Below are 25,301 nucleotides of genomic sequence, written 5' to 3' on the forward strand. Positions count from 1 at the left end.
GTTGTTGTCTAAATGTCTAAATGCTGATGAATCCCATTGACTTCTATTTGAAATCTACTGGAAAACCAACAGAAACACTATTCATGTACAGCTGTTTATCTGATGTGGTTTGACACTGTCCTATAGGCAGCAATGCAATGTTACCTGCTCCTTCTATATAGATACCTGCAACACTTGCTAAATATAGCTATGACATCCCTGACTAATCAAACTCAGCGGCCTTTAGATGCATCAACTATTGCAACCAGGTCCTGACATACAGTATACGCCTCCTATTGTGCACCATCCCCCACTCTGCAACACTATACATACACACATATGGTTCATACAAGCATGCACACACACTGTGCTGCATACTGCATCAAAGACATATAAATAAGAAGATGCTCTTACAATCATGGCACTTTCAAACACACATTTTATGACATCTTGAAATTAAAGTGCACTTGCATTAATGTTGATTTTTTTTTTTAACTTTTATAAGTATGGTCTTGTAGAACAATCATTTCAATATAACTGATTATATTTATCTCTGACTTTCATTTATTCTCTACATTTACTTGTCATTGCTTTCACTGCCTCAATTTATCAACTTTAAAGCTGGTGGATACATGATTAACTATTTAAAGAATGTTTTCTATTCCTGTTCAAATGTGTCTGCAGTTGAGTTTTTTTTCATGTGATTTTCACGTTTGTATGCATGTAGTACATGTGTTTTGGAGCGTAAGGTGTGAATATGTTTGTGAAAATCTGCATGTGTGTGTGTGCTTGCATTGTCGTGTCTTCCTTTGTGTGTTTTGTGGTCTTTGTGTGGGGATTTCTCTGCATGGCTGCCAGGTGTGATGGCTTCATTCATCGGTGCTCCTCTGATCCTTTGGATACTATATCAGGCATGACACCTCCCCTCCCCCCTCCGCTCCCCTCCCCCACACCTACAGTAAACATCCAACCCCAACACTTATTGTGACACTCTTCTTTTTGCTGCTTAAAACCACCCGCATTTACGAGAGCTATGATATCATTAATCTTCGTCTATTTATTTTAGCACTCCCTCAAAGCCTTTCCTTTGTTTTGACAAGACGTACAAAATGGTTGCACAACCGAGGAGCATGGTAATCCACCGTCACAATAGCCAGCTGTAACATAGTAAGTGATATGTCAGTGTCACTGCACCACAGTCCATTGTGCTCAGGAAATGCTGCTGGTCTAGTGAGCTGAGATAATCAAGGTGTGACAATTGCAAACTAATTCTGCTCTATTTACACTTAATACCTGTTGAATTATTTCACCTCGATGCAGGTTGAAATCTGAGAATAACAAGACCACTTTTAAGTATACAAGGGTACTTGTGGCTTGCGGTCATATTATGAGAATTTCAATTCACTTAATGTCTTGCTTACAGTACCATTGGTGTTTTTTGTGTATTTATCATCTCTGACAAACTGAGGGAATGAGGGGCAGGTGGATCTTAGGGGTGTCCATTTAGCCGATGGCAGGTGTCTGGCGCGTAAACAGAGTAGGTGGGGAGGAGGAGGAGGAGGAGGATGAGAAGGGGGGGGATGGCCAGGAGGAGAGGGGTTTCAGGTGCAAGGAGGGAGAGAGAAGGAAGGGACAAGTGGGATGGGTGGGGTAAGGGATGTATTTAAGACGCTGTCGTCCTCATCCTCCTTATCAGTCGCTATTGCCTTCTTCCTCTGCACCTGACCGACAGGCTAGCACTCATCCACCACTCAGGTAAGAAACAAGAATAAGAGGATGTGGAGCACCGATTTCAACACTGAAAACTGTCAGTCTACATTTCTCTGAGGTGGTTCCTGACTTTTATCACTAGAAGAATATTTGCATGATGTTGTCTGTAACTGGACCGTCTGTTGAGAGTCTTTGACCAAAGCAGCAACAAGGACAGGAAAAGTTTTCTCTTCAATCACTGATAAGGTATAAAACCTTAGTTGATCTTGTTATCTGGACAGCAGCAGGATAAAACTTGCCAAAAATGCACTTCCAAGCATTTCTCCGGCTGCTGATTCATGGCATTTTGGAAAATTGTGTCCATGAGAAAAGACGGATGTGAGCTGTGATTGGCAGTTAGGAAAAGTCCTCCCAGTTCAGAGGTGATATAGGTTCAAGAAAGGCAAAGACTTACACCTGTCTCCGGTGTTTTCTGCCATCCGGTAGAGCTAAAGTAAAAGCCTGATCAGGTTGCCTCTGTGAGTCCCGGTTATATCTCCTCAACTGGTTGGGCTGATGAACTGGCCTAGAGTTTCTCTCTTATCAGCTGGCTCACATGTCCGGCTGCTGACTATGTCCTGACTCCGACAGGTCCGCACACTGGGGCAGAGCAACAACAGATAGAATATCAGTTTATCTGCAGCAAAATCTTATCAGAACCACTGGCAGGGAGGAAACATTCCTGATGAGGAAACAATTAGAACAAACTTGATTCTGGGGGTATGCAGGGTTTCCAACCCTGGAAAATACCTCACCTGTCACAGGACAGACAAAGCAGATCTGTTTTGCAACTATCTCGGTGATGGTATTGTAGCCTGTAATTGACTATTCTATGTGGGTTTGTCCATGAATCTATCTGTCTGTCTATCAGCTGGACTGGCAGTGTGTCTAAAAGAGATAAAAGAGAGTGTGTGTGTGTATATAAGAAAGAGCATGACAAAAAGAGACTTTAACCGGTATTGATTTGTCTAAACTTATGGATTTATCATCTATGCTTGACAGAGCACATTCTGCATGTACTGACATGGACTGCTCTACCTGTATTCTCAACCCTCTCTTCCACTTGTCCCCCTCCAGAATGTCTTTGCCCAACGCAGAGAACGCCTCCACCCTGGAGAGTGCCATGCAGCTCATGATCCAGACCTTCCACAAGTACTCTGGAAATGAGGGGGACAAATACACACTGAGCAGGGCTGAGCTCAAGGAGATGCTTACCGCAGAGCTTGGCAACTACTTGGGGGTAAGGAAGCAAATGTACATGCAAAGGGATATAAAATGCACACATAAATTATGTGTATAAAACAGAAGCAGACAATATTTTTGTTTCATATTTTCGCACATGCAGAATGCCCAGGATAGAGAGGCAGTAGATAAGGTCATGGGAGACCTGGATTCCAACAACGACGGGGAGGTTGATTTCACTGAGTTCATCATATTGGTTGGAGCCCTTACTGTGGCCTGCAATGACTTCTTCCTGGAGTTCAACGACAAGCAGGAGAAGAAGAAGTGAACACGTCCTCAGCACAAACACGTCCACTCTGGAAACCCACATGCTCCAGGGAGGAAGCAGTTCAAGCAGGAGCGAAGACCCATCCTGTTGTGGACCTCACATGCACAAATACACACACACTCACGCACAGTTGTCCAATAGTTACTTGAGCTGTAAATGTTGGATGTGTTTGTATTTGTCTGCAAGGTCCTATCAATCCATTCAAAACTGTTTTATTGTTACAACGTGAAAATCTGGAGAGTTTAAGTCAGTTTCAACACCTGTTATCATTGAATATGTGTATGTCTCTCTTTCTGTTTCTTTTCATGCATTTTGTTACACCTTCAAGCTGAAGGATTTCCCCTTGGAAAATAATAAATGTGAAGTTTAACAATGCAACGTTGGCTGTGCTTTATTTTAGCAGAAATAAGTAAGAACAAATGTTGGTCACCAGGTGGCAGCAAGTGGCCCTCATTTGAATCCAATAGTTTTGAGAGGAGATTATTGAAGTGCTCCTAATTTGCTCTGCCACATGGATAGAAAAAATAAATATATATGCCGGAGGTGGAGGAGTGTAAATTAGAGCTAGATATCTGGTATCCATGTCAAATTTATGATATACACAGCATCAGTAGTCATACTTAAGTATGGTATAAGATACAAGTGACTGTTACAGTTGTGGTGGTGTGAAGTTTATACTGTTCTTCTGCTCTGAAAAAGTCAAAAGATTTGTATGCGCAGGTAATAACTCGACCTACATTCCTGTTTTTACAGTAGAATAATGTGAACCTGAAGTGGCCTTGACTGGGCCCTACACCCATGATTGTTTAAAAAGCCCTGCTTCCTATCAAAAGAAAGTACTGTGTAAGTGTGTTGGTATGTGCATGTTTTCGAGTACTTAGAAAGGAAGTTAGCTTTGACGTTAGAAAGCCCGGAAATGTTTCTTTCTCTCATTTCATCATGTGGTGTAAGATTAATGGGAAATGGCTAATACAGTAATTTACAGAGTACAGGCTATGTATGCGTGTGTGAGAGAGTAAAAACATGCCACACAGACATACATGGATTAATCTGAACCTACAACCTTTATTGGGCCAGTTAAGGTGTGCACAGGAGCAGATTTTTGAGTCAGGAAGGGGAAGGTGAAAGATGGTGGGGCGGAGAGAAGGGAGGGGGGGATGAAAGGGGAAGTGAGTAGAAAGGAAGGATAGTGTAAAGGTCAAAGAGAGAGAAAAGAGAGTGGACAGCAGCACTTTCTCACACAGCCAACAGTTTTCACAGGTCTCTGATAGGCTTTTCACACTTGTTCAGGATCTGCTGAGGATCCTGATGGGTAATCCCATCCTCCAGAGACACACAGAGAGAGAGAGACAGCTCCCAGTCCAGAACTGAGCTGAGCTGCAGGCTTGGCCACAGGACTGTAAAAAACTGGGCGAAACTCGCAGCGAATGACAGTGTCCGGGGATTAGACAGCATTATTTTCAGAGGTTTATAGTGTCTTCCCAGTGCATTAACAACACTAAGAGTCCTTTGTCTCTGTCTACATCCTGCTTTACTCCTCCTCTCTGTTTGTCTGTTCTGCTTGTGATTTTGTATATTGTATTGCCTTATTTGTCTGTTTTACTGTTCGCTCTGTTGGCATTCTCTCCTGTTTATTGAAAATTTAATTCATGCCCCTCTGCGTGTCTACCTGAAAAGGCCATGCATCTTGCATGGTTGTCAGGGAACCTGGGTAGATTATGGAAATCAGACAAATCAGCCATGATTAAATAGAAAACAGCCTCAATGAGTTAGTGATTACTGTTATTCTAATTGGACTAACTGTCAAAAATGTGTGTCCATGGAAGACCAGATTGGGGGAGGAGGACTGGAGAGAGGTTGGCAGAAATTAATTAAAAGGGTGGCAGAGACAGGTATAGAATTATGCACTTTTAAACATTGTATCTCACAGATGTGATAATACATTGGGATATGGGGCAGACACACACACACAAGTGCGTGCGCGCACACACACACACACACACACACACACACACACACACACACACACACACACACACACACACACACACACACACACACACACACACACACACACGTATATGCATATGCTCTGAACATTACATCCATGAACAGAATCCACTGCAGAAAGTGGGGAGAGGAGAGGAGAAAACAAAATAAAGAAAACAAGTTAGACACTGTCTTAATCTGATTTGATAATCAGAGCAATGACAGAAAATAAACAATTGTGAAACTACATATTAATTGACATAACTGCTTAATATTCATGATAAAACCCCCATCAATCCACCAATACATGTTACTTTTCCCAATACTGATCATTGCCCCCTTTTGGCTCTAAATACTCCATTTTGGAGAAATCATGTTCCACTGTTCATCGTCAAGGAGGTCCTGTCCACCATCTTGGCTCAGATTTCTCGTTTTCTCGGGAGCTGTAGGTTCATCTCACTGCAGCTGCGCACTCTTACACAGCAGGCTGCAGCTGTTCTCTACTTCCTGTGCACAACACTCTAAGCAAAAAAACTGTCCATGCATAATCTATTACTTTATCCCTTTGACTTTCATGGAACAACGTGACCCGACTCCTTCTTTAATATAAGTTTCCTCTATGTATTTTCCCTCACAATATGTTGCTTTTAGATGTGTTGTGTTAGTGTGCGCATCACAGGCTGTGCAGTACAGTTTATATCACATTCTTGTTATATCTATACAATCATACAACACACCATAGCCTCTCTTGTAAGCAACAGACCCTTGCATGAGCTAACACATAGAGAAGTCTTAATGATATATACTCAATGCTATACTGTGGTAAGCTGCTATGCTATGATAAAATATACTGAATCAGTTCACTGACAGTGGATTTCTGAAAAAAAAGAAAAAAAAAAAAAAAAAGAAAGAATAAGAACCTCAGTATGAACCTCCCTTCCCTCTCTGATACTGACATCAGTCAAGTTTGTGAATGAGCAATGCCAGTCATCGTTGACGACAGGCATGTCATGTGTCAATTAAGCAGTCAGTGTCTGGCGGAAAGTGTTGTTTGGCTGGCGTAAGGTTCAACAAGGAGTAAATCAGAGCATCCTCACTCCCTGACTGGCTGAAGAGGAGAGCAGGGAGAGACCTTTCCACCAGAAAGGGGAGGTCAGTCCATTTAGCATCTGGACAAAAAACTGCAGGTAAGAGTATGATGGTGTTTTCCTTTATCTTCATACAAGAAAAACAGTTGTTTGTTGCAAAAAACGTTACTATAAAGGTAATGGATGTGATTGCTGTTCAGTACCAGTTCTGATTCCAATTCCGTAGACGCAATAAAACCCAGACCCACCCCTCCCCCCCACCTCCGGCCCTTGTCCTGCTGTGCTGATTGGTCAGGGAGCTGTCTGTCAGCGTGTTCGTGGCTCGGGAATGGTCAGCCCGGTGAGCTGGTGATGGTCTTGGCTGTGTAATTCTGGAAGAGGGGCTGCATGAACATGCCCACTGTGCCGAACACGCACACAAACACAAAGATCCACAGGAACAGGCGGTCAATCACCATGGCAACATATTTCCAGTCCTCGCTCACCTGTGGATGGGAATTGAGAAAAAAGGTGTGAGACGGGGTGAAGAGAGAGATTAAAGTGGACAGAATCACACTCCACACATCCTGTCATTCTCATTCCCTCTATGTCTAACCCTCTGCCTTTCACTATGCGCACGGTTAATGGAGGTGAAGGGTTAATGTGAACGGAGACTCGTTCTGCTACACAGCTCTGATGAGGTCTGACACAAGTCAAGGAGGCGGAGAAGGACATGGGAGACGAGAGACAGATGGAGGAAAAAGACAGAGGGTGTTCTGACACTGTAACCCCCGCGATGATAACTTGAGGAGTAGGGAGTGTAGGGGGGAGGGGAAGGGCTGACCCATGCACTGTGCCAGGCGAGGGAGGATTTTAAAGTGGTCGGCATGGCGACGATGGGGATGATGGACAGAATTACAGAGGGCTGTTAATTCCCGTGTCAGTTTCTTTCATTCAAGGAGAGAACCCTGGTCTCAGATGCCTTGAGGAAAAGCAATAAAAGATACCATCTCAATCCGTTGTCTGGGCTCCTCTATTCCAGCTCCTTTCCCGTTGTACTTCTTCTCTATGCACACGTCATGCTGCTGCTATAATTACATGTCTGTGTTGAATATTCAGAGGGCAATGATTGCGTCACAAGATCTGTCTCATGAGATTCTGGTCTGTTGTAGTACCCCCCGCATTTCAAACAGCACGGCTCTACAGCTCTGTCATCACTTTAACATGATATGGCACTGATCTGTGTGGCTCGGGATACTTTTCATGGCTGCTAACAAATTCCCATAAAAGAGGATGATTTATGGCAGGATTTTATCCACATATAGTCAGGATGATTTCTTTATTTTAATACAGAGCTGAATCTGAAGTGTGGCATGGCATGCAAGCTGCTATTAGATGATACTGTTTGTGTTCAATGCAGATTATATTGACATAGCCTATATATTGGCAGAGCACTAAATTGCAGCAATTAAAGATTTATCGTCAAACAAACTTACTATTTCTTTCTTCTTTTTTTTCAATCAAAATGAAGAAATAGAGTTTTTGAAATTAGGCTTAGCCTATAGTTTTGTTAAAGGCTGTTTGTGTCAAATTATTTAAACAAAAAAATTCCTATTAATCTTTGTAGAGCTGTGGAGAACAGCAGATTGGGATTTATATATGTAGGTTTGTGATTACATGTTTAGTAAACTGACCTGTTGTTAATGTAAACCCTATAAATTAAAAATAAATCAGTTAAATTATAGAATTAATTTCAGTTTTCTAGATACCCAAGAGGGGGCGCTGAGCACCTTGAGAGAGTCAAAAAGGTTAAGAAAAAGATGGCGACAGAAAAACGAATAAGAAAAGGTGGCATAAGGGAAGGAGACCTGTGTGTATGCTACCTGCAGTGACAAAATAAAGTTGTTTTGATACTTAAAAGTTAAGATTACTCAAGACCGAGGTTACCTCTTGCGGTATTGTGTTTTGTTGTTCACGGGAAGATTTCGACGTGTTTTGATGATTTAATCTCTGGTGAGTATTTCTTGTCTCTGCTAGTTTAAACTAAATGAAGCTCGTTTTTCATGACAGTGAATGAAGAAGAAAAGAACTGGAAAAACGCGTAGCACGTAGTGCTCTGAAAAAAAGTTTGTTCCTTTTTATTGAACATTTTAATTATTTATGAAAGGGATAAAGAACTATGAGATTACTGGAAACTTTCTCATGTTCTTTAAAAATGGCATCATCTGAAATTCAAACTGTACAATGTGCAGGTATGTGTGGACGATTTTTAAAATTGATTGAGGATTATGAACGACGACGTTTGAGCAGAGGAGCCTATTTGTCCACACTGGATTCTCCGCTTGGATTAGAGGTGAGTTTACACAGAAATGCAGGGGCCCCCCAACATGTACTAAACTACACAGTTGACTGGGAAAAAACTTATTGACTAGAACAATGGTGCCTAAGTTCGTTTCTATGAAGGGCCAAAAATACATTTAGCAGCTATGTTAATATAAATAATCTTATTTGAGCAGCTTTAAAGCAAATTTTATATTTTGAAATATCCCCCATGCTTCAGGTTGTGATATGGAGCAACAGATATCAGTTTTCACACTGATAATGTAATACTCACACTCTGATCATCGTCCTCACTCTTCATGTGGTTGGCGATGAAACGTACTCCTTCCACAGCCTCCTCAAAGCCCGGGCAGGCTTGTGCCAGCAGGGCTTGTGTCAAAGCAGGACCTCCTGCTGCTTGCTTCCCCCTCGGCAGGTTTCCAGAGCCCCCCTCCCGGCTCTCCCTCACCCTGTTCAGACCATCCATGGATCCCCCTCCTGCACCTCCCAGGTCCCCTCCAAACTGTTTAACAGACGCCCGGTTCACGTAGCACGTACAAGGGTCACTGTCGTCCTTGCCAAACACCGCTGTGGAGGTTCCACCTCCGTTCCCACCAGCACTCCCCAGCCCAAGCCCCACCATCAAGGCCCCGGCTTCCCCGCCACGCCCGCCCTCCTTCTGCTCCTGTGCCCTCCTTCTTTGACGTAGCCGCTGGCGCTCGCAGCTGTTCCTTGGCTGGCGCATGAAGAGCAGGGCAGGAAGCTTGTTGAGGAACACCAGTTTAACCCAAGGGGGCATGGTGTGTGTGGTGGGTGATCGGTGGTGCACATTTAGCACACAGACACTCGTGACAATAGAGAAAGTGACCAGAACCATGGTGAACATCAGGTACTTCCCCACCAAAGGGACATCCAGTGAAGTGGGTGGAACGATCTTGGAGATTAGCAGCAGGAACACAGTGAGAGCCAGAAGCACTGAAATGCACAGGGTCATCTTCTCCCCGCAGTCAGATGGCAGGTAGAAGACCAGGATGGCCAGTGAAGTGATGAGCACACACGGGATGATGAGGTTGATGGTGTAAAAAAGAGGCTTCCTACGAATAATGAAGTCATACGTGATGTCCACATAGGTCGGGTCGGCTGGATTCTCATTTCGTCTGCCTGGCAGGGCAATGATGTCCCACTCCCCACTGGGCGTGAAGTCATCCATGCTGGCCACGTCAGCTCGAAGCACTAGATCAATCTCGGTGCGGTCGTAGGTCCAGGAGCGAAAGCGCAGTGTACAGTTCTGCTGGTCAAAGGGGAAGTGCTTGACCTCGATCTTACAGGCTGATTTGTAGATGGCCGGAGGCAACCAGAAGATACTGCCATCGTAGGACACCACTGCATTAGAGTAGAACGACACCTCGTACACCCCATCAGCACTGAGAGACAGGGTGAGAGAGATATGGGTGTCAGACATATTTTCAGACATAAGCATAACTAGTCAGACTTTAGTGTGATGATTTAAATGACAAAAAGTGCAGTGAGAGGCCATGTTTCCCCTGAGTCAGGAGAACGTGACATGTCTCATCTCATTATGCAGTACAGGTTTGTTTGAGCGTAAGGACACACACACACACACACACACACACACACACACACACACAAACTCATGGATCTTGAGGTTATGGGAATGACACTTTGAGGTGTCTCAGGTAAGCAGGGTCACACAAACCTGCTTATATGAACGAGGAAGTGAGATTGAATTAACGTGCGGTGTAGGCAGGAAACACAACTCAGGCCAGAGTCAGATTAAACAGATCAGGTTAGACACCTAAATCAGAAGTCAGCTGGCAACATTAAAGCTGAAGACTGGATTTCCATTTAGCTCCAGATTTAGGGGAAAAAAACTGCTTAATGATGGAGAATGCTGTAAGATATAACATACTCAAGAGGATAATTCATAATTTCTGACTTCACTTACACAGTTGACCCACCTTCTCAAGTGCAAGAACCATCATCTTTCCTCCAAATTCAATAACAAAATCAAATTGAGACTTCAAAATTAGAAGGTTTAGCGGTGACCTAAACTGTGCTAATCCTCCTGTTTAAGTGACTGACAGTTTGAATCGTCGGAGACTTGGAGGAAAGCTGGCCGACCTGGGGTACGTGCGATTAATGGGATCATTTTATCCAGGGTGAGGTGGGTCAGGGATCTTTTAATCTTTAGAAAAGTAAGGACCGAAGCAGCCCGGGAAAGAGGAGAAGGCCAGACAGATCACTGTACTCCAATGAGCTGATTTACATACTGTAGGCTGATACTCAGTTTCCATTACATTAAGACAAGTGGTCTGCAACATCTTAATATCCCTCAGACATGCAAATTGTAATCAGCTAAACATGCTGTTAATGTTAAATGTTTTATATTATGCATTAGAGTTTAGCTTACATGTAGACCACTGTGCTGAACATCAATTTGTGTTATTATTATTTACATACACTTCATTGTACACTCATTTCCACATGGCTGATTTCAGCCATAATGCCCAGCTCACTCAAGGATAGATTAACAACCTGGTAAAAAAAACACCAGAGCTAAATAAATGACTTTGATGTAGTTACCGTTAAGTAGTTGACACACAAAAACAATATGTTGTGCATTAGTAATATGCCAGCATACAGTACTAGATGGTTCCTGAGTTTCTGTGTGAACTGTACATGACTGGACACTATGCAAAGAGGTTGGCGGTAGGAAGGAGGAGAGGGGTCAGTAGGGTCCAGGAGAAAATGTTTTACCCTTGAGATGTTAATAACAATAGCAATAGCAGAATTAAAACTTACAGCTGCATATCTTACAAAGTGATGTGAATAACAATGTAGACATCACCACCTTTTTACTACCTGGATAGAGACTAAATTCAAATGTAAAGATAGAGTTGATTATCGAGCATTTCCGCACGCACACCACATAAACGTTTACATATTTAACGAGACAGAAAGACAGAAGAGCAGCTTGCACGCATTCATGTGCGAGTGCATTCGTGTGGATTAACAGTACACACCTGCTGTATCACCGCACATCTACTGTAAATGCATGCGCCCATCTACCTGAATGTGCAGTGCAGATGACTGACTCTTTGACGTGTCTCATGAGATTTGGTGGTATAGTAATGTAGCATGAGCAATATGAGGAGATTACAGTGGACATATTCAGTCATGGGTTGCGGGCAGGCATGTATTACACAATTCAACTTGTTATTTAATTGATGTTCTTATTTAAAGTGGTGGAAGTAGGATCAGCTCACCGGGGAGTTGGCTTTAAAGTATTGTCAGTTTAATGAGTTGTATGTGATTTCATTATGCATCTTTTGAGTACGCATGCATCCATGAGCCTATTCGAGTCTTCCGTGAGCTTTATGAAGTGAGGACAGGAGGCTGAAAGAGGGACTCACTTGTTGTAGAGCACCACGTCAGGCAGCCAGATGTGTTTCGAGGGCAGCCTGACCTTCATCATTCCATCAAACTCCTCAGGGACCCAAGTCAGACGATAGTCCTGCCACTCCTGAAGGCCAAAGTAAAAGCACAATGCTTTGTCACTCATCTCCCAATCGCACAGAGCAAAAAGATGTCTTGAGAGGAGAAGGTCTTTCTCTCTGTCTTTTTGTCTGTCTGTCAGTCAGTCAGTCAGTCAATGACAGGAAGCGCGTTAGCCGGGGGAACATCCGGTGCTGTCTGTCCTCCCTGAGCCTTCGTCACACTTTTAACTAGACGCTGTAGAGAGGGCGAGAGTAACACTCATTGCTGTCCTGACCCTGGATGGTCTTTTAAACATACCCAGCCACGAAGCAATCAGCATGATTAAAATGGTGTGTGTGTGTGTGTGTGTGTGTGTGTGTGTGTGTGTGTGTGTGTGTGTGTGTGTGTGTGTGTGTGTGCGTGCGTGCGTGTGTGTGTGTGTGTGTGTGTGTGTGTGCGCGTGTGTGTGTGTGTGCGTGCGTGTGCGTGTGTGTGTGAGAGAGAGAGTGCGTCAGCAAACATCCCTGTGTCCTCCGTATAACCTTGTGTAAAGGATCAACATTATCTTGTTCTGCATGTTGTGGGTCAGTCACTGATATTGCCACACCGAAGCCTCTGCGACCTGTAACAGCGGCACTGTCTGACTCCTCTGTGTTACGACCAGGTTGGAGCTGTAATGCTCATGCGAGTTCTGTCTGCAGTAACCATGATGCATTATGGTCATTTCCGTTTGCCTTCTCTCTGGACAGTTGTCCATGGCTCCCTGACTTTCTGATGGTGAGGAATCCATAGAGCACTGATGGCCATTCTTTGCTCCATTACATGTCATAAATCCTAAATTGCTCAGGCACCAGTGTTTGTGCACATGTGCGTGTGTATTTGTGTGTCTCTATTTGTGAATATGAGATAGATATATGCTATATGAACACTGTAATCAAATATACACCTTCCATGAGGGTTACATTACATTAACACAGAAGGCTGTATTCAGGGTTGTTTCATCTCTGGATCTAAATTTAAGTCCAAATTGAACATGCTTCTGTTGACAATGTGCGCGTGTGTGGTTGTGTGCATTTTGTGTCTTTATATAATTACTAAATGTGCCTACTTACATGAGCTACAATGCTGTACTGGCCTCAGCTGTTAGCATACAAAGGCCTCACCATGTATTAGAGGGGTCACAGCTCAGTCAGAGTCACATTATGATTACAGAGTGAGTTTACACAGATTATCCATAACATTAAAACCACTGACAGGTGAAGCATAAAGTATAATACAACAGCCAAGCAATAAATCCTCCCTTCATAAGGGTTATAATGTTCAGTTGTTATCAAGCAGCAGCGGTGGAAAAATGAAGCCAATTTGGAAAGTGCCATAAACTGCAGTTCCCCAAATAGCCACTTGAGGCTGGCCCCAGAAGCAAATCAATAATGACAGAACCCCATGTTAAAATGCCCAACTTCACAGCAGAAATAAACATGCATGGGCCAAGATGGTGGTGATGGCCAGAGCCACCCAGAGGTGAGCTTCCAAACTGCTCTTCAGGAAACCTACGGGTGATGTCATGGAAGCTAAACCCATTTTATTTATATACAGTCTGTGGTTGTTCTTCAATCTAATTGGAAGAAGTGTTTATTCAATATCATTGTCGTTTTGCAGACTGTTGTCTGTGGTGGCGTTTAAACGATTTTGGATTATACTGAGAGGTGAGCCTCATATTATGTCACCACAATTCTTTTAAGTGGGAGGAACAAAATATTGTACAATCCAGTGTAGTTCAGCACAAACAAAAAAATCACAGTCTCCAAAATGGCCTGTCAAATAAATAAACAGCTGTTTCAAACAGATTAAATAACAACTGAACGTTTATTCGGATTTATCGCTGACCTGTTGTATTATACTTGATGCTTTACCAGCCAGTAGTTTTAATGTGGCTGATCACAGTATAGTACAGCATGTCTCATCCCACATCAACTGAGAAATAGTTGTTTCAGTATTTGCACAAGGTGCTTTTGTTGGGAGTTTTCTTTGTTATGAATGTTAAAAAAAAAAAAAAAAGCCTCTTCCTACTCCCCTGTCATATTTCTCCTGTCAAATTTTGAGATTTGGAGGACGTGCATTGTTTGATATCTCTCTCTGACTGTCTGACACCTCACCTGTCTTTGTCAGCTCTCCGAGCCGCTGCTCTACATGAATAGAGGCTGGGTTACTTTCAGCGAGCCACAGAGCCAGTGAAACATATGGAACAGAGATGTATCTTTCCCCTCCAGTAGCTTCACCACACCTCATGTATCATGCTCTACTGGTATGATAACACTGTGGAATTTTATTATATAATCTAATCCATCACATACGGTAGTACATTGTAGAGAGAGGATTATTCAGTGTGTGCGTGTGGAAGTCACATTTATGACGACCATCCAAGTCGCTCTCGGTTTGTGAGTCACTTTCGGTGACCTCGCTGTGACACTGTGAAAGCTCAAATGAAAACATCCAAAAATCTCATATTTAACTCCCCTCCCCTGCATTTCTCTTTCTCTGTGGGACAGTTTGATGTGGCGCGATGGTGAGATGAGTTGATCGGTGGGAAGTCTCACCTGTGTTAGCCAGACATTGGTGGTCATCACCTGTTCTCTTTCATGCTGCGTAGAAGAATACAAATATTAAAAACTTGAATTTCGTATCAGCACTTCTGTGTGAGTGACAGACTCTTAATTAATGGTATAAAGTAGATACAGTGAGGACGAGATATCTTGATTTGTAAATGTTTTTTAAACTCCATGTACAAGTTTTATAAAATTGTAAGTCTTCAAGCCGAAGTCAAGATAAATGTGATGATGAATTTCTCAGACTTGTTTCTCAGGCTCAGACAGGGCTCCTCCTGAGCCGTAGAAGGCATTATACAACTGCTTTTACATGTGAGGTAGCACTGTCATAATGAATAAAACAATCTGTGTGTAAAATCAGTGATGTGGCCCTTTAACGTAATCAAAGGTAAACTAATGTGCTTCAGTGGAGCATTTTAAGGCAGCAGTTATTTTACTCTTTGTTTTGAGCTTTTTTACGGGGGTGAATAGTAACAAGTATATTTACTCAAGTAAATACTTACAGTATATGCACAATTGTGAGTGCACTGAAGTTGAGTGTCTTACCTCGCAGATACTATAATGATCATATAAATGCAATGCATTGTTATTCATTAAATAAAATGACCCAACAGTATATAAAGTAAGTAAAATTAGCTCTATTGCAGCCACCTACAACATTAGAATGTAATTTACATATTACTGAACTCAGGACCTTTTACTTGTCCGAGAATAGTATCAATTTGAATTTAATCGCTTGTATTATTTAACACTTCTTTCTCTACTGCTGGTTTGCCTGTTGGAAACATTTTACAAAATGCTATTAATGACCAAATGGACAAAATTATTATCTGATTGATTTGAAATTTCCTTTGCCATCCCTAAATCCTAGTTAAAATGGTGTAGATGTAACTTTATATCTTTGTCTTCATTCAGAACATGACAATTTATAAATACTCTATCTCCACCCACCCCTCTGCCACTCGCCTGCAGCTCGAGCTGCAGCTCAATATAGAACCTCCTTCATTAGGTTTGTGGAGTATGAAACCCTGGCTGTCTTAATCTGAGTTTTTGAGTGTCCAAGTGTCACTGCAGTCCTGAAATAGAAATGGTCAGCCATGGTACTGACTTCTTATGTCACTCATGATTGTTCCATATAAATACCACATGAACATTCTTTGTGATCTGACAACAGATCATTTTTCCATGGTCAAGAAATGCATATAAGCAAATTTTACATTTCCAGCAAAAACAGCAAAAGTCAAAATAAGTGCATTTTTTTCACCTTATAAAATATCTTGCAAACAGTTAGTATAATCATTTATGTGTAATCCAATTGCAGTGTTGAGTATCATATATAATCGTGCAAACATATTCAGGCTCAGACACATGCATACTCACCACACTTATGAGTTGGGCCAATGACACCATCAGCTGCACAGTAACCAGCTCAGAGCCATTAGTCGCAGGACGGATCAGTTTGTTGTAGTGGGCTGGGTTTAGGAGATGCTCCACCAACCGCTCCTCTGTGTCTGCCCCAAGGCTGCCTATAATGAGAACACATTATCATCATCATCATCTACCTCTATCAGGAGGGGGAAAAAATGTTGCAGCCATCTGTGTCTCTCCTGGCATTATTTAAAAAAAAAAACATTTATCATATCAGATATATGGCACAAACACACAAGAGCACAGAGTCAGTGGGACTGTTGAGTTCCTCTGTTTGGCCACTGTCCTCACTGCCAGCATTGAAAGCTGCATGGCTATCCATGTGAATTGAGAATGCAGAGCCTTTGAACCATGGCATTACTCATCACTGCCGGCTGGAGCACGTCAGCACAGCTCGATACACACTTCTTACAAGATCTGACATCATAAGAATGAGTCAACCAGTCTGTATGTCTCTATCGCTATCTTTTCTGTCTCTATCACTCTCTTTGTGCTGCTGCTCTGTCTCTATCTATTCCCCTCTGCTGTGTTGCACCTCTCCCCAACTGCCAGTCTTTTGTAGCTTTGGGTTATTTTCACTCCATCTCTCACTTCCCTTCCCCTGTCTTCCCTCCATCCCGCACTCCCTGCTGTCCTCCATCCATCCATCTGTAGCAGACTGTAGTGTATCTGTGTGAGTGGTCGACGACACCACACACAGGAAGGGATTTTATTTATTTATTTATTTTTTTACTGAGAGACACGATGCATAGAAGAAAAACAACTGTGCTGCACCTCCTACTTCCTTCCTCATTCTCTGTGTCTCTGGCATCTGCTCGCTCCTGGGCTGCATCCTTTCTCTCTCATAATTCCCTCACACTTTCCCCCTAAAGATAAATACAGGCTGCTGACTGTTAAACATGCTACCAATGTTGTCATGTTCTTTTAGAGGCTATTAACGGTGAAGGAAAACAAACATCAGCACAACAACCAGTACGTTTTTCTTCAACATTTAAAGAAAGTATCTTGAGATGAAAACTTTTAACAGGCAATAAAAACATTTCAATTATACAAATAAGATTTAAATAGACAACAATCTAAATGCAATACAATACTGGTCATGCTAAAACATCCGCAAAAAAACTGACATGATATTGAATTCATTTAGACCAAATAGTATTCAGTAAACATCGCTGAAACAATAAATAGAGTAACTGATGAGTGAATCTGATGAAAATTTGTCTACAAGTCATTTATTACCGAAAAATACAAAACAATCTCTGGTTTCAAGCGTGAGGATTTTCTGCTTGTATCCAGTCATCTTAATCTTTCAGATTAATCATCAATTTAAATAATATTTAGTTGCAGAGAAATGTATGAGCTACAAAAGGACGAGACTCGCATAGATAAATACATAGAGGTAAATGCAATTAAAAATAGAAATGGAAACTAAAGCAATGTACAAAACAGATTATTTTTTTTCCACTGTACTTGTGGATGTTCACGTTTCTGAGCTCCTCTCTGACACTCTGTCCTCCCCCCCTCGTTGTCTCCCTTGAGCTTCACCTTCCTCCTCCCTCCCTCTTGCCCTGTAGCGCTGCTGTGTTTACTGAACAGGAATGATAGCCACGGTCTCTAGATCAATGAGGACTTTGTTCCTACCCTGTGAATTCAACACACAATTTCTCGCCGACCCCCCCCCCCCCCCCTGCTTTTTTAATCTCCTGCTCTTTCTCTGCCATCACATTTTCTTTTAGGCTTTCTCCGTCCTTCCATCATCACAGTCTGCCCGTATCTTCTTCCCACTCCCCTGATTGTCTCCCTCCCTCAGTCTGTCCTGCTATCTCCATCTCTCTGTCGCTGACAGCCACTGTCCATTTATTGCCCTTTCCCTCACTAATCTGGCATCGTCAATACACATCCTGTCAGCACGTGTGTAGCACTCTGGTTCTTTATTGAGTGCAGGCTAGCGTGTTTATACGTGTCTCTTTGTGAGCACATATTCATGAGGGAAATAAGCATTACTGTCTGTGTCTGAACCATATGAGTAATGTATATTATTCTCCAAAGCACAAGGCAATAACACAGTTGGATGAGACAGGAAGCCAATACAGGTTACTTCAACAATGGGGTAGCAGGACAGGACAGGACTGGTAACAGTTGCGGGTATTATTTTTTTTTTCAACTAAATGACTTAACGTTTCTATGTGAAATACTGCACTTATTTGCATATTACAAGTCTCATTTAAATTTTCTGTTAAAACAAATGTTGAGATATGTGCAATCTTAGCTTATATGTTTCCACTCTGAGTCTTTTTTTTAGTTTTGCTTATTTATAGTTCGGTATTTGCATGGTCTCAGGATGAAAGTCTAGACTAATATTTTTCAGCACTGAGTCAAATTAGAAAGCCAAACGGAAAGCTTTTGTCTATTCTAAGTTTTCTTATCTCAAGAACAAGACTACAAAAATATCCACACTATAATCTGATTGCTGCACAAACATGTTAACTCGGCTGTACGTCTTCAGCGCTTAATGCCTCTAAACGAGACTGATGTCTCTCTCTCTATCTGTCTCTGCGTCTTCACATACAACTCTCATGCCAAAGGCTGAGCTGAGTGGTTGTAATGTTGCTGGTAGCTCAGGTTGTATTCTGGTTGTTTTCCGGTGCAAATATTGCAAACTTAATGTGACACTATGAATATTTCAGCAGGGCTCCCCATTAGACCCTAGAGTGAGGAAAGTTAGACACCGCCATGCACATGCAAACGTGCGCACACATACACATTTCAGTGACACAGCACCACAACAGACAAGATGGTAGCCATGTTCACCGTGTTTGATTGCTTCGTGGCTCCATTGCTTTCTCCTCTCTTCCCTCAGACAGACATTGACATCAACATGCTGATGGATCTCGGAGAGTCTGGAGGCCTTATTTGTGTTTTTGCTCAAATCGGTGCTGACAATAACTTGTTTGATCATATGTTACATTTGAAAGCATCTATTTTTTGTAATTTACAACACTACTTAGAGGCCAGAGTACACACTCATTGTAAAGACAAACGTGGGGAAAATGAGGGCAAAGCGAGCGCTAAATTAAATGATCCCACTAAGACTTTTACAGGGATGATCTCTATTTATACAGGTCATTCACAAACGAGAAAAGGTTGGAGGGGAAGTTGGGTCGCTTTCTGCTCTTCTTTCTGCAGAGTGCCAAAGAGGCTTTTTGGCTGCAGCTGGGACCTTTTATGCTGAAATATTCTTAAATCAATAATGGAGAGATCCATTGATCTACTGGCAAGACCCAATTGGCTGTATAGTGGCCATAGAGCTGAGATATTAATATTGATCTTCCATCCAGCTGCAATATTATAGCACTCCAAAAACAAAACCATCCCACTGTGGACTAACTGGGAGCGGAAGCTTTATTGGCCCACTAACCTCCACTGTAAAGAGAAGTATGGCCAGTTGAGTTTGTGCTGTTGTAACTGAAGAAGGTGTACTTTCTACAGCAATGCAACTAACATGTTTTATTCACCTACCTCAACTTTGCAAGTAATTCTCTACATAGAAAAGCATCTCCTTTAAACGAATTAAACAATTTAGTCATGAAGCTCTTTTGTAAAGGCAAACTTTGCATTATGTTTTCAGAAATTGAAAAGTGCCGTCTATTGCAAAGACAAAGTCATGGATGAAAAATGTAATGTAACTGAATAAATCACACACAGAAACTTTTACATGAAACAACACCAAATTAAATAAATAGTCAAATCAAAACATGGACATTTAGATAAATATGTAAGAATACAGACAGTTTTTAAAAAGGAATTTAAAAAAAGAGCTTTCACATATTCTTTCAGTGTTGCATTATAGCCTAAAAGTTGATTTTAGAACAGAGATGAGAGATAGTTGATTATTATTCGATCACAATATAGTATTGATCAATGACTGCAGCTGTTTAGATGTAAGGATTTGCTGCTTCTGTCTGCGTTACATCACTAATATATTTGGGTTTTGGACTGTTTGAAAGGCACATTGAGCTTTGGGAAATTGCAGGGTAAATTTTTCCCTATTTTATTTTATAGGTCCATTAATAATTAGATAGTTGCTGGCCTGATAAATATTAGCACATGAGCACTGATCATTGCAGCAACTTATTTGTTTGTTGATGAATTTATCACTAAATATCTTTTATCGGTGTATAATATCCTAATAGCTGATACTTAGTTTTATAGTTAGTGTTCTACATATAAAGAGGCCATAAATGTTTTCTCCACTGATGCTTTGACAGGCTCTTTATAACAGATGCATATTGTGGGTCCAAACGTTGTTCAAACATAAATAGAAATATAGAATTACACCTACAGTATATAATGCCAAATTTATCAAGCTAGATCATTTCATTTTCTGTAAAGCTGCAGCAATTAAATATAGCTTCTTAATTTTGAAAATGTTTTGAGGTATATGAGATTAAGGGTCTTTATAAAGCACTGGGGCTAAACAGACCATATTGTCACTGTGCCGAACAGTGGAAAGTGTTTTACCAAAGTTTGAATTCATATCAAGGGAAATTTTTAGGAGAAAATGTTAAAATGATTTAAATGACTAAAGAAAGTTTCACCGCGAGAACCTATGATTTTTTTTTTTTATTGTTTACAGTGCAATGAGCTGAACTGTTGGATGACAGGGTATGGCCTCGGTATTTCAGGGATGGCCAATAAAACACATCACTTGAACTGCATTACGCCTTTCTTAGCTGCTATTATTTGTGCTATCCTTTGGCCACTCATAAATCCTGAGGCCATGTTTTCACCGGGTCAGAACCTGCAGCCAATATGTGCTCATGAAGAGATAGGAGGAGGAGGTCTGACTGCAATACAGTCTGGATAACATTTTGGACTTTTTCCCCTTATCTTGTTGAAGGCCTGCTCAAGATCCTTAAAAACATATATTTTCACTCTCTCTACAAAATCATGACTTTTTCTTGATACGTATATATTTTCTCTGGTTCTATTGTAGTTTATCAGGGATTTTAGATGTCATATTATTTCTGCAAGACTCATGATAAAAAAAAGTTGTATCTTTTATAGTCTGTGATTTCATCTATATAAAATATATGCGTTATCTCGAATACGCATCTATAAACAGCTGTATCAGCGCAACATAAACACAGCCTTCGCTTGATGTAAGTCTGTTGTACGTTTTTTTCCCCTCTTTTAACAAAGTCAAAATTAAAACTCTTAATTTTCCAAATGTCTTTTATCAGCCTTTTCTTCTCTGCTGCGTAAGTTTCTATTAAACCTCTGTGCTCTCCCTTTGCTTTCCTCTAATCTCCAGGGCCACACTGCTTTGTGCTGCTACTACTGCTATACTCATTCATACACACACACACACACACACACACACACACACACACACACACACACACACACACACACACACACACACACACACACACACACACACACACACACACACACACACACACACACACACACACACACACACACACACACACACACACACACACACACACACACACACACACACACACACACACAATCTTGTTCAAAGTACACGAGAGCACACAGTTTTACACATGGAATCACGCACGTTCTTGTATACAAATACAGGCCCCTGTTGTGAATCTGCTGTGCAATTCTGATCACAGATGCTGCCCCCCAACCCGCTGATCTGATCCTGTTGCTGCTGAGTTTTGGGAGTCAGGCCAAGGAGATAGAGATGGAAAAAATAGGCAAGCAAGATACAGACCAAAAGTGACAGAAAGAGAATAGGAGGGTTGTAGTTATGCAGGTTGAAATACTGGAACAATCAGAGAGCTGGAACGGTGCAGCAGAAAAGTGATGACAGCCTAAACTGTGACTGAGCAGAACTTTCTAGAGCAAAGCACTGCCAAGGTGATGATTAGTTGACGTTCACTAAGTGCATTCATAGAGCGGAGGACATGGATGATATTTGTCAAGATACAGACAATAAAAGTGTTGTAGTAAAACTATTTTAAGTACACGTTACGCCCTCGGTTGAGGAGACTGTCGCACAACGTGCTCCATATCCAGTAACCCCTGCATCAGGTCAACTCAGCACCACAGACATGTCTATTATGCACGGTCTGCTGGGGACATGACAAGAGACATCCTCCTTACACAACGGGACGGCCACATCTTCACGACAGTCTCTAAGACAGGTGGTGAAATGTCCTTGAACGTCCTTGCACAGCCGCTGAATATGAGACTCCCCTGTGGACGTGTGTGTGTGTGTGTGTGTGTGTGTGTGTGTGTGTGTGTGTGTGTGTGTGTGTGTGTGTGTGTGTGTGTGTGTGTGTGTGTGTGTGTGTGTGTGTGTGTGTGTGTGTGTGTGTGTGTGTGTGGATGCCTTATGTAAGAAAGTAATGTTGCGGCTCTGGAGGTGTAAAGTTACCACTTTTCTTCTTCTCATTTGATCCCCCCCATTATTTACTCTGACGCTGGATTATGTTGCATCGGCGAGACGTGTGAATTCCCAAACATGTCTCTTCTACTCTTGCTATATATGAATGTGATATGAATGTTAGAAGGCTGCATCCCAGCAGGGGTCATCATGAATAAATGAGAGTGTATAAGATGACATCTCAGTGTCCAGTTAAGCTTATGTTGTGTTTTCTAAGCACATTATATAATAATGTGGTTTGCTAGTTTTTTGTAGGGAATCTCTAAAATGTGTTAATATAAGCTCATTCTTCGTGTGTGTGTGTGTGTGTGTGTGTGTGTGTGTGTGTGTGTGTGTGTGTGTGTGTGTGTGTGTGTGTGTGTGTGTGTGTGTGTGTGTGTGTGTGTGTGTGTGTGTGTGTGACCATGTGCGCGTTGGGAGCATTTCTTCAAACATGTGTTTGCGTCTGCTTGTGTGTAGACAGAGTTTATGGTCTCGGAGGATGATGCTAATCAGATTCACTCCCTTAAGGGACGATGACTCATTAGTACTCCACTGCTTATGAGGCTCCTTAAAGTGATATTTCATGTTGGCAGCGTTTTCTCTTTTTAGTACCTCTGAATGAACTCAGGGAACAATAAAACAACAAAGCTAAATATTATGCAACTCCACAACAGCTTCACAAACTGAACACCTTCTTGTAACATTTGATATTTTATTAGATTTATTTGTACTTTTAGTGCATTTTATTTTCGCTGACATTCTTTTATTTCCTTTAATTTGAACTGTTCTATAAATAGGCCGTAGCCTTTTGAATTATATAAGTTTTACTTCTGTACAGTTCATATTTTTGATATATTTTATTTATTCATTTTGGTTTTGTATCTGTTTTTATTTGTGTAAAACACTTTGTATTTACTACTTGAAATATTAAGCTTCTTTTTAAAATATTTGTATATTACTATTAATATAGTGTGTGTGTGTGTGTGTGTGTGTGTGTGTGTGTGTGTGTGTGTGTGTGTGTGTGTGTGTGTGTGTGTGTGTGTGTGTGTGTGTGTGTGTGTGTGTGTGTGTGTGTGTGTGTGTGTGTGTGTGTCCATGTTTTTGCAAAGGTTGTCTGGAGCCGATGATTGAAGTGATAAGTGGCAGGTTAATGCAGGTCAAAGCATTTGATCTTGCTTCTGGACGTGGTGTGATGAACAACTTGGTGTAAACCTCCTTCTGTGTGTGTGTGTGTGTGTGTGTGTGTGTGTGTGTGTGTGTGTGTGTGTGTGTGTGTGTGTGTGTGTGTGTGTGTGTGTGTGTGTGTGTGTGTGTGTGTGTGTGTGTGTGTGTGTGTGTGTGTGTGTGTGTGTGTGTGTGGGTGTGTGGACAGAGGTGTTTTAGTCTGTTGTGTGTGCTGCTACACAGGCAGCGACAAACAGTCTTTTTTGCTGGGAGGCACTGAGCTGGCCTCTGCCCTGTCACTATTATAGATTTGGTTGAAAATCTTCAGGCTGTAGTAACTCAGCCAATCAGCTGATGTGCTGGGGCAAACCTCTGAGTGGAAACCAACACCACATTAGAGCCAACTTACAGAAGTAAAATATGTTCAAACACCCTGATAGATCACACTTAACACATACCTCATTCCCTCCAAATTCACTACAACAACCATGCCGTAAATAAGACTTATTTACTCAGTGCTTGTCCTCCACGAGAGCAAAAGATGGTTTATCTGTCAGGCTGTTATGCAGAGACAGAAGGCTTTTTCTGTACTGCTGGATGACACATCATTTATCCTTTGATGACAGGATGTAGAAGTTGTTTTAGCTCAAAATGCCTCTCATTAACCTGCCTACTCAATGCAGGACCTCGGTGTTAATGAGAGAGAGAGTTAAGTGAGTGATCACACCATTTTGCTCTCTCTCTCTGATATTTAGAGAGAAAATAATAACTCGTGATAGAAATGGCTCCGACTTTTTCTTTAGCGGGAGGTTAATGTTTTTGCTGGTTGACAAAGATCTGCTGTGTGTGCTATTTCTTACAATGTAATTCAAGTTCAACAATGCAACAGCAACCACAGTTTAAGCTGCATTTAAAGGTTTTAATATGTACTATACTGTGCTGCCTAAATACGATTTATCCCCGCAAAATCATAAAATGAACTGCTTTACTACGGCAATATTGTGATACAATACCACATGTGTTACTTTATAAAGTGAAGTCTCGAAACACGTTATATTATGTACAACAGAACCTTAAATGTAACGATCTCTTATAGGTTTTAATCCTACAATGCGAACTCTGTTAGCTTTTGCATTTGCTAATGTGTCTAGGTGCGCATAGCCGATATGGAGTGGGTAATATTTCTCCACTACATCATTCCGTCGCGCTCGCTGCTGCTGTGAGAAAGATGGTGACACAGCAATGAAAGAGTCATTTTCTCCACCACTACCTCTCCTCAGCATCTAACCACTCCTTTTGTTTTTACTCGCACTCCCTCAATACTTTAAAAGAAACCTTATTCCGAACCCCTGAAAGCACGGACGCGCGGTGCTTTTGGCCCTCTAAGGTGATGATGCACACAAAAGCGCATCGATGGAGTCATTAGATGGACAAAGTACTCACCTCCCGCAATGGCGAGGAGAGCCAGCAGCAGCAGCGGCGGGCAGCCGTCCATCATCATACGTGCGTCCGAGCGCGCTCCGAGCCCGGTAAGGTGTTCACCGGGATGGAGAGGCCACCCCAAGCACACCCGCAGTGTTACTCCC

General features: G+C 41.8%; 2 protein-coding genes across 2 annotated transcripts; one reads left to right on the top strand and one right to left on the bottom strand.

Annotated features, from left to right (window-relative positions):
* Window positions 1-1,683: 1,683 nt before the first annotated feature.
* Window positions 1,684-3,607, top strand: s100t (S100 calcium binding protein T). The gene is made up of 3 exons (XM_069695944.1): window positions 1,684-1,734; window positions 2,806-2,968; window positions 3,074-3,607. The coding sequence occupies exons 2-3, from the start codon at window positions 2,807-2,809 to the stop codon at window positions 3,236-3,238; spliced, it is 327 nt and encodes a 108-aa protein (XP_069552045.1). The 5' UTR covers window positions 1,684-1,734; window position 2,806; the 3' UTR covers window positions 3,239-3,607.
* A 676-nt stretch (window positions 3,608-4,283) lies between these two features.
* Window positions 4,284-25,243, bottom strand: chrnb2 (cholinergic receptor, nicotinic, beta 2). Its single transcript, XM_069695942.1, has 6 exons — window positions 25,159-25,243; window positions 16,098-16,243; window positions 14,709-14,753; window positions 12,048-12,157; window positions 8,909-10,037; window positions 4,284-6,800 (listed from the first exon to the last, which is right to left on the bottom strand). Exons 1-6 carry the CDS (start codon window positions 25,214-25,216, stop codon window positions 6,648-6,650), a joined length of 1,641 nt encoding a protein of 546 aa, XP_069552043.1. The 5' UTR covers window positions 25,217-25,243; the 3' UTR covers window positions 4,284-6,647.
* Between the last annotated feature and the right edge of the window lie 58 nt (window positions 25,244-25,301).

The sequence above is a fragment of the Brachyistius frenatus genome, unplaced genomic scaffold, assembly GCF_029030835.1.
Source record: "Brachyistius frenatus isolate BFR_SWC_R1_liver_20210118 unplaced genomic scaffold, ASM2903083v1 Contig_20, whole genome shotgun sequence".
Lineage (NCBI taxonomy): Eukaryota > Metazoa > Chordata > Actinopteri > Embiotocidae > Brachyistius > Brachyistius frenatus.

Bases quoted from the DNA above. Each gene is read 5' to 3' on its own strand.
- s100t (XM_069695944.1), top strand. From the start codon at position 2,807: ATGTCTTTGCCCAACGCAGAGAACGCCTCCACCCTGGAGAGTGCCATG. The intron at 2,969-3,073 runs GTAAGGAAGCAA...TCGCACATGCAG, and splicing joins AGCTTGGCAACTACTTGGGG to AATGCCCAGGATAGAGAGGC.
- chrnb2 (XM_069695942.1), bottom strand. From the start codon at position 25,216: ATGATGATGGACGGCTGCCCGCCGCTGCTGCTGCTGGCTCTCCTCGCC. The intron at 14,754-16,097 runs GTGAGTATGCAT...TCTTCTACGCAG, and splicing joins TGGCCCAACTCATAAGTGTG to CATGAAAGAGAACAGGTGAT. The intron at 6,801-8,908 runs GTGAGTATTACA...TCCCATCCACAG, and splicing joins GTGAGGACGATGATCAGAGT to GTGAGCGAGGACTGGAAATA.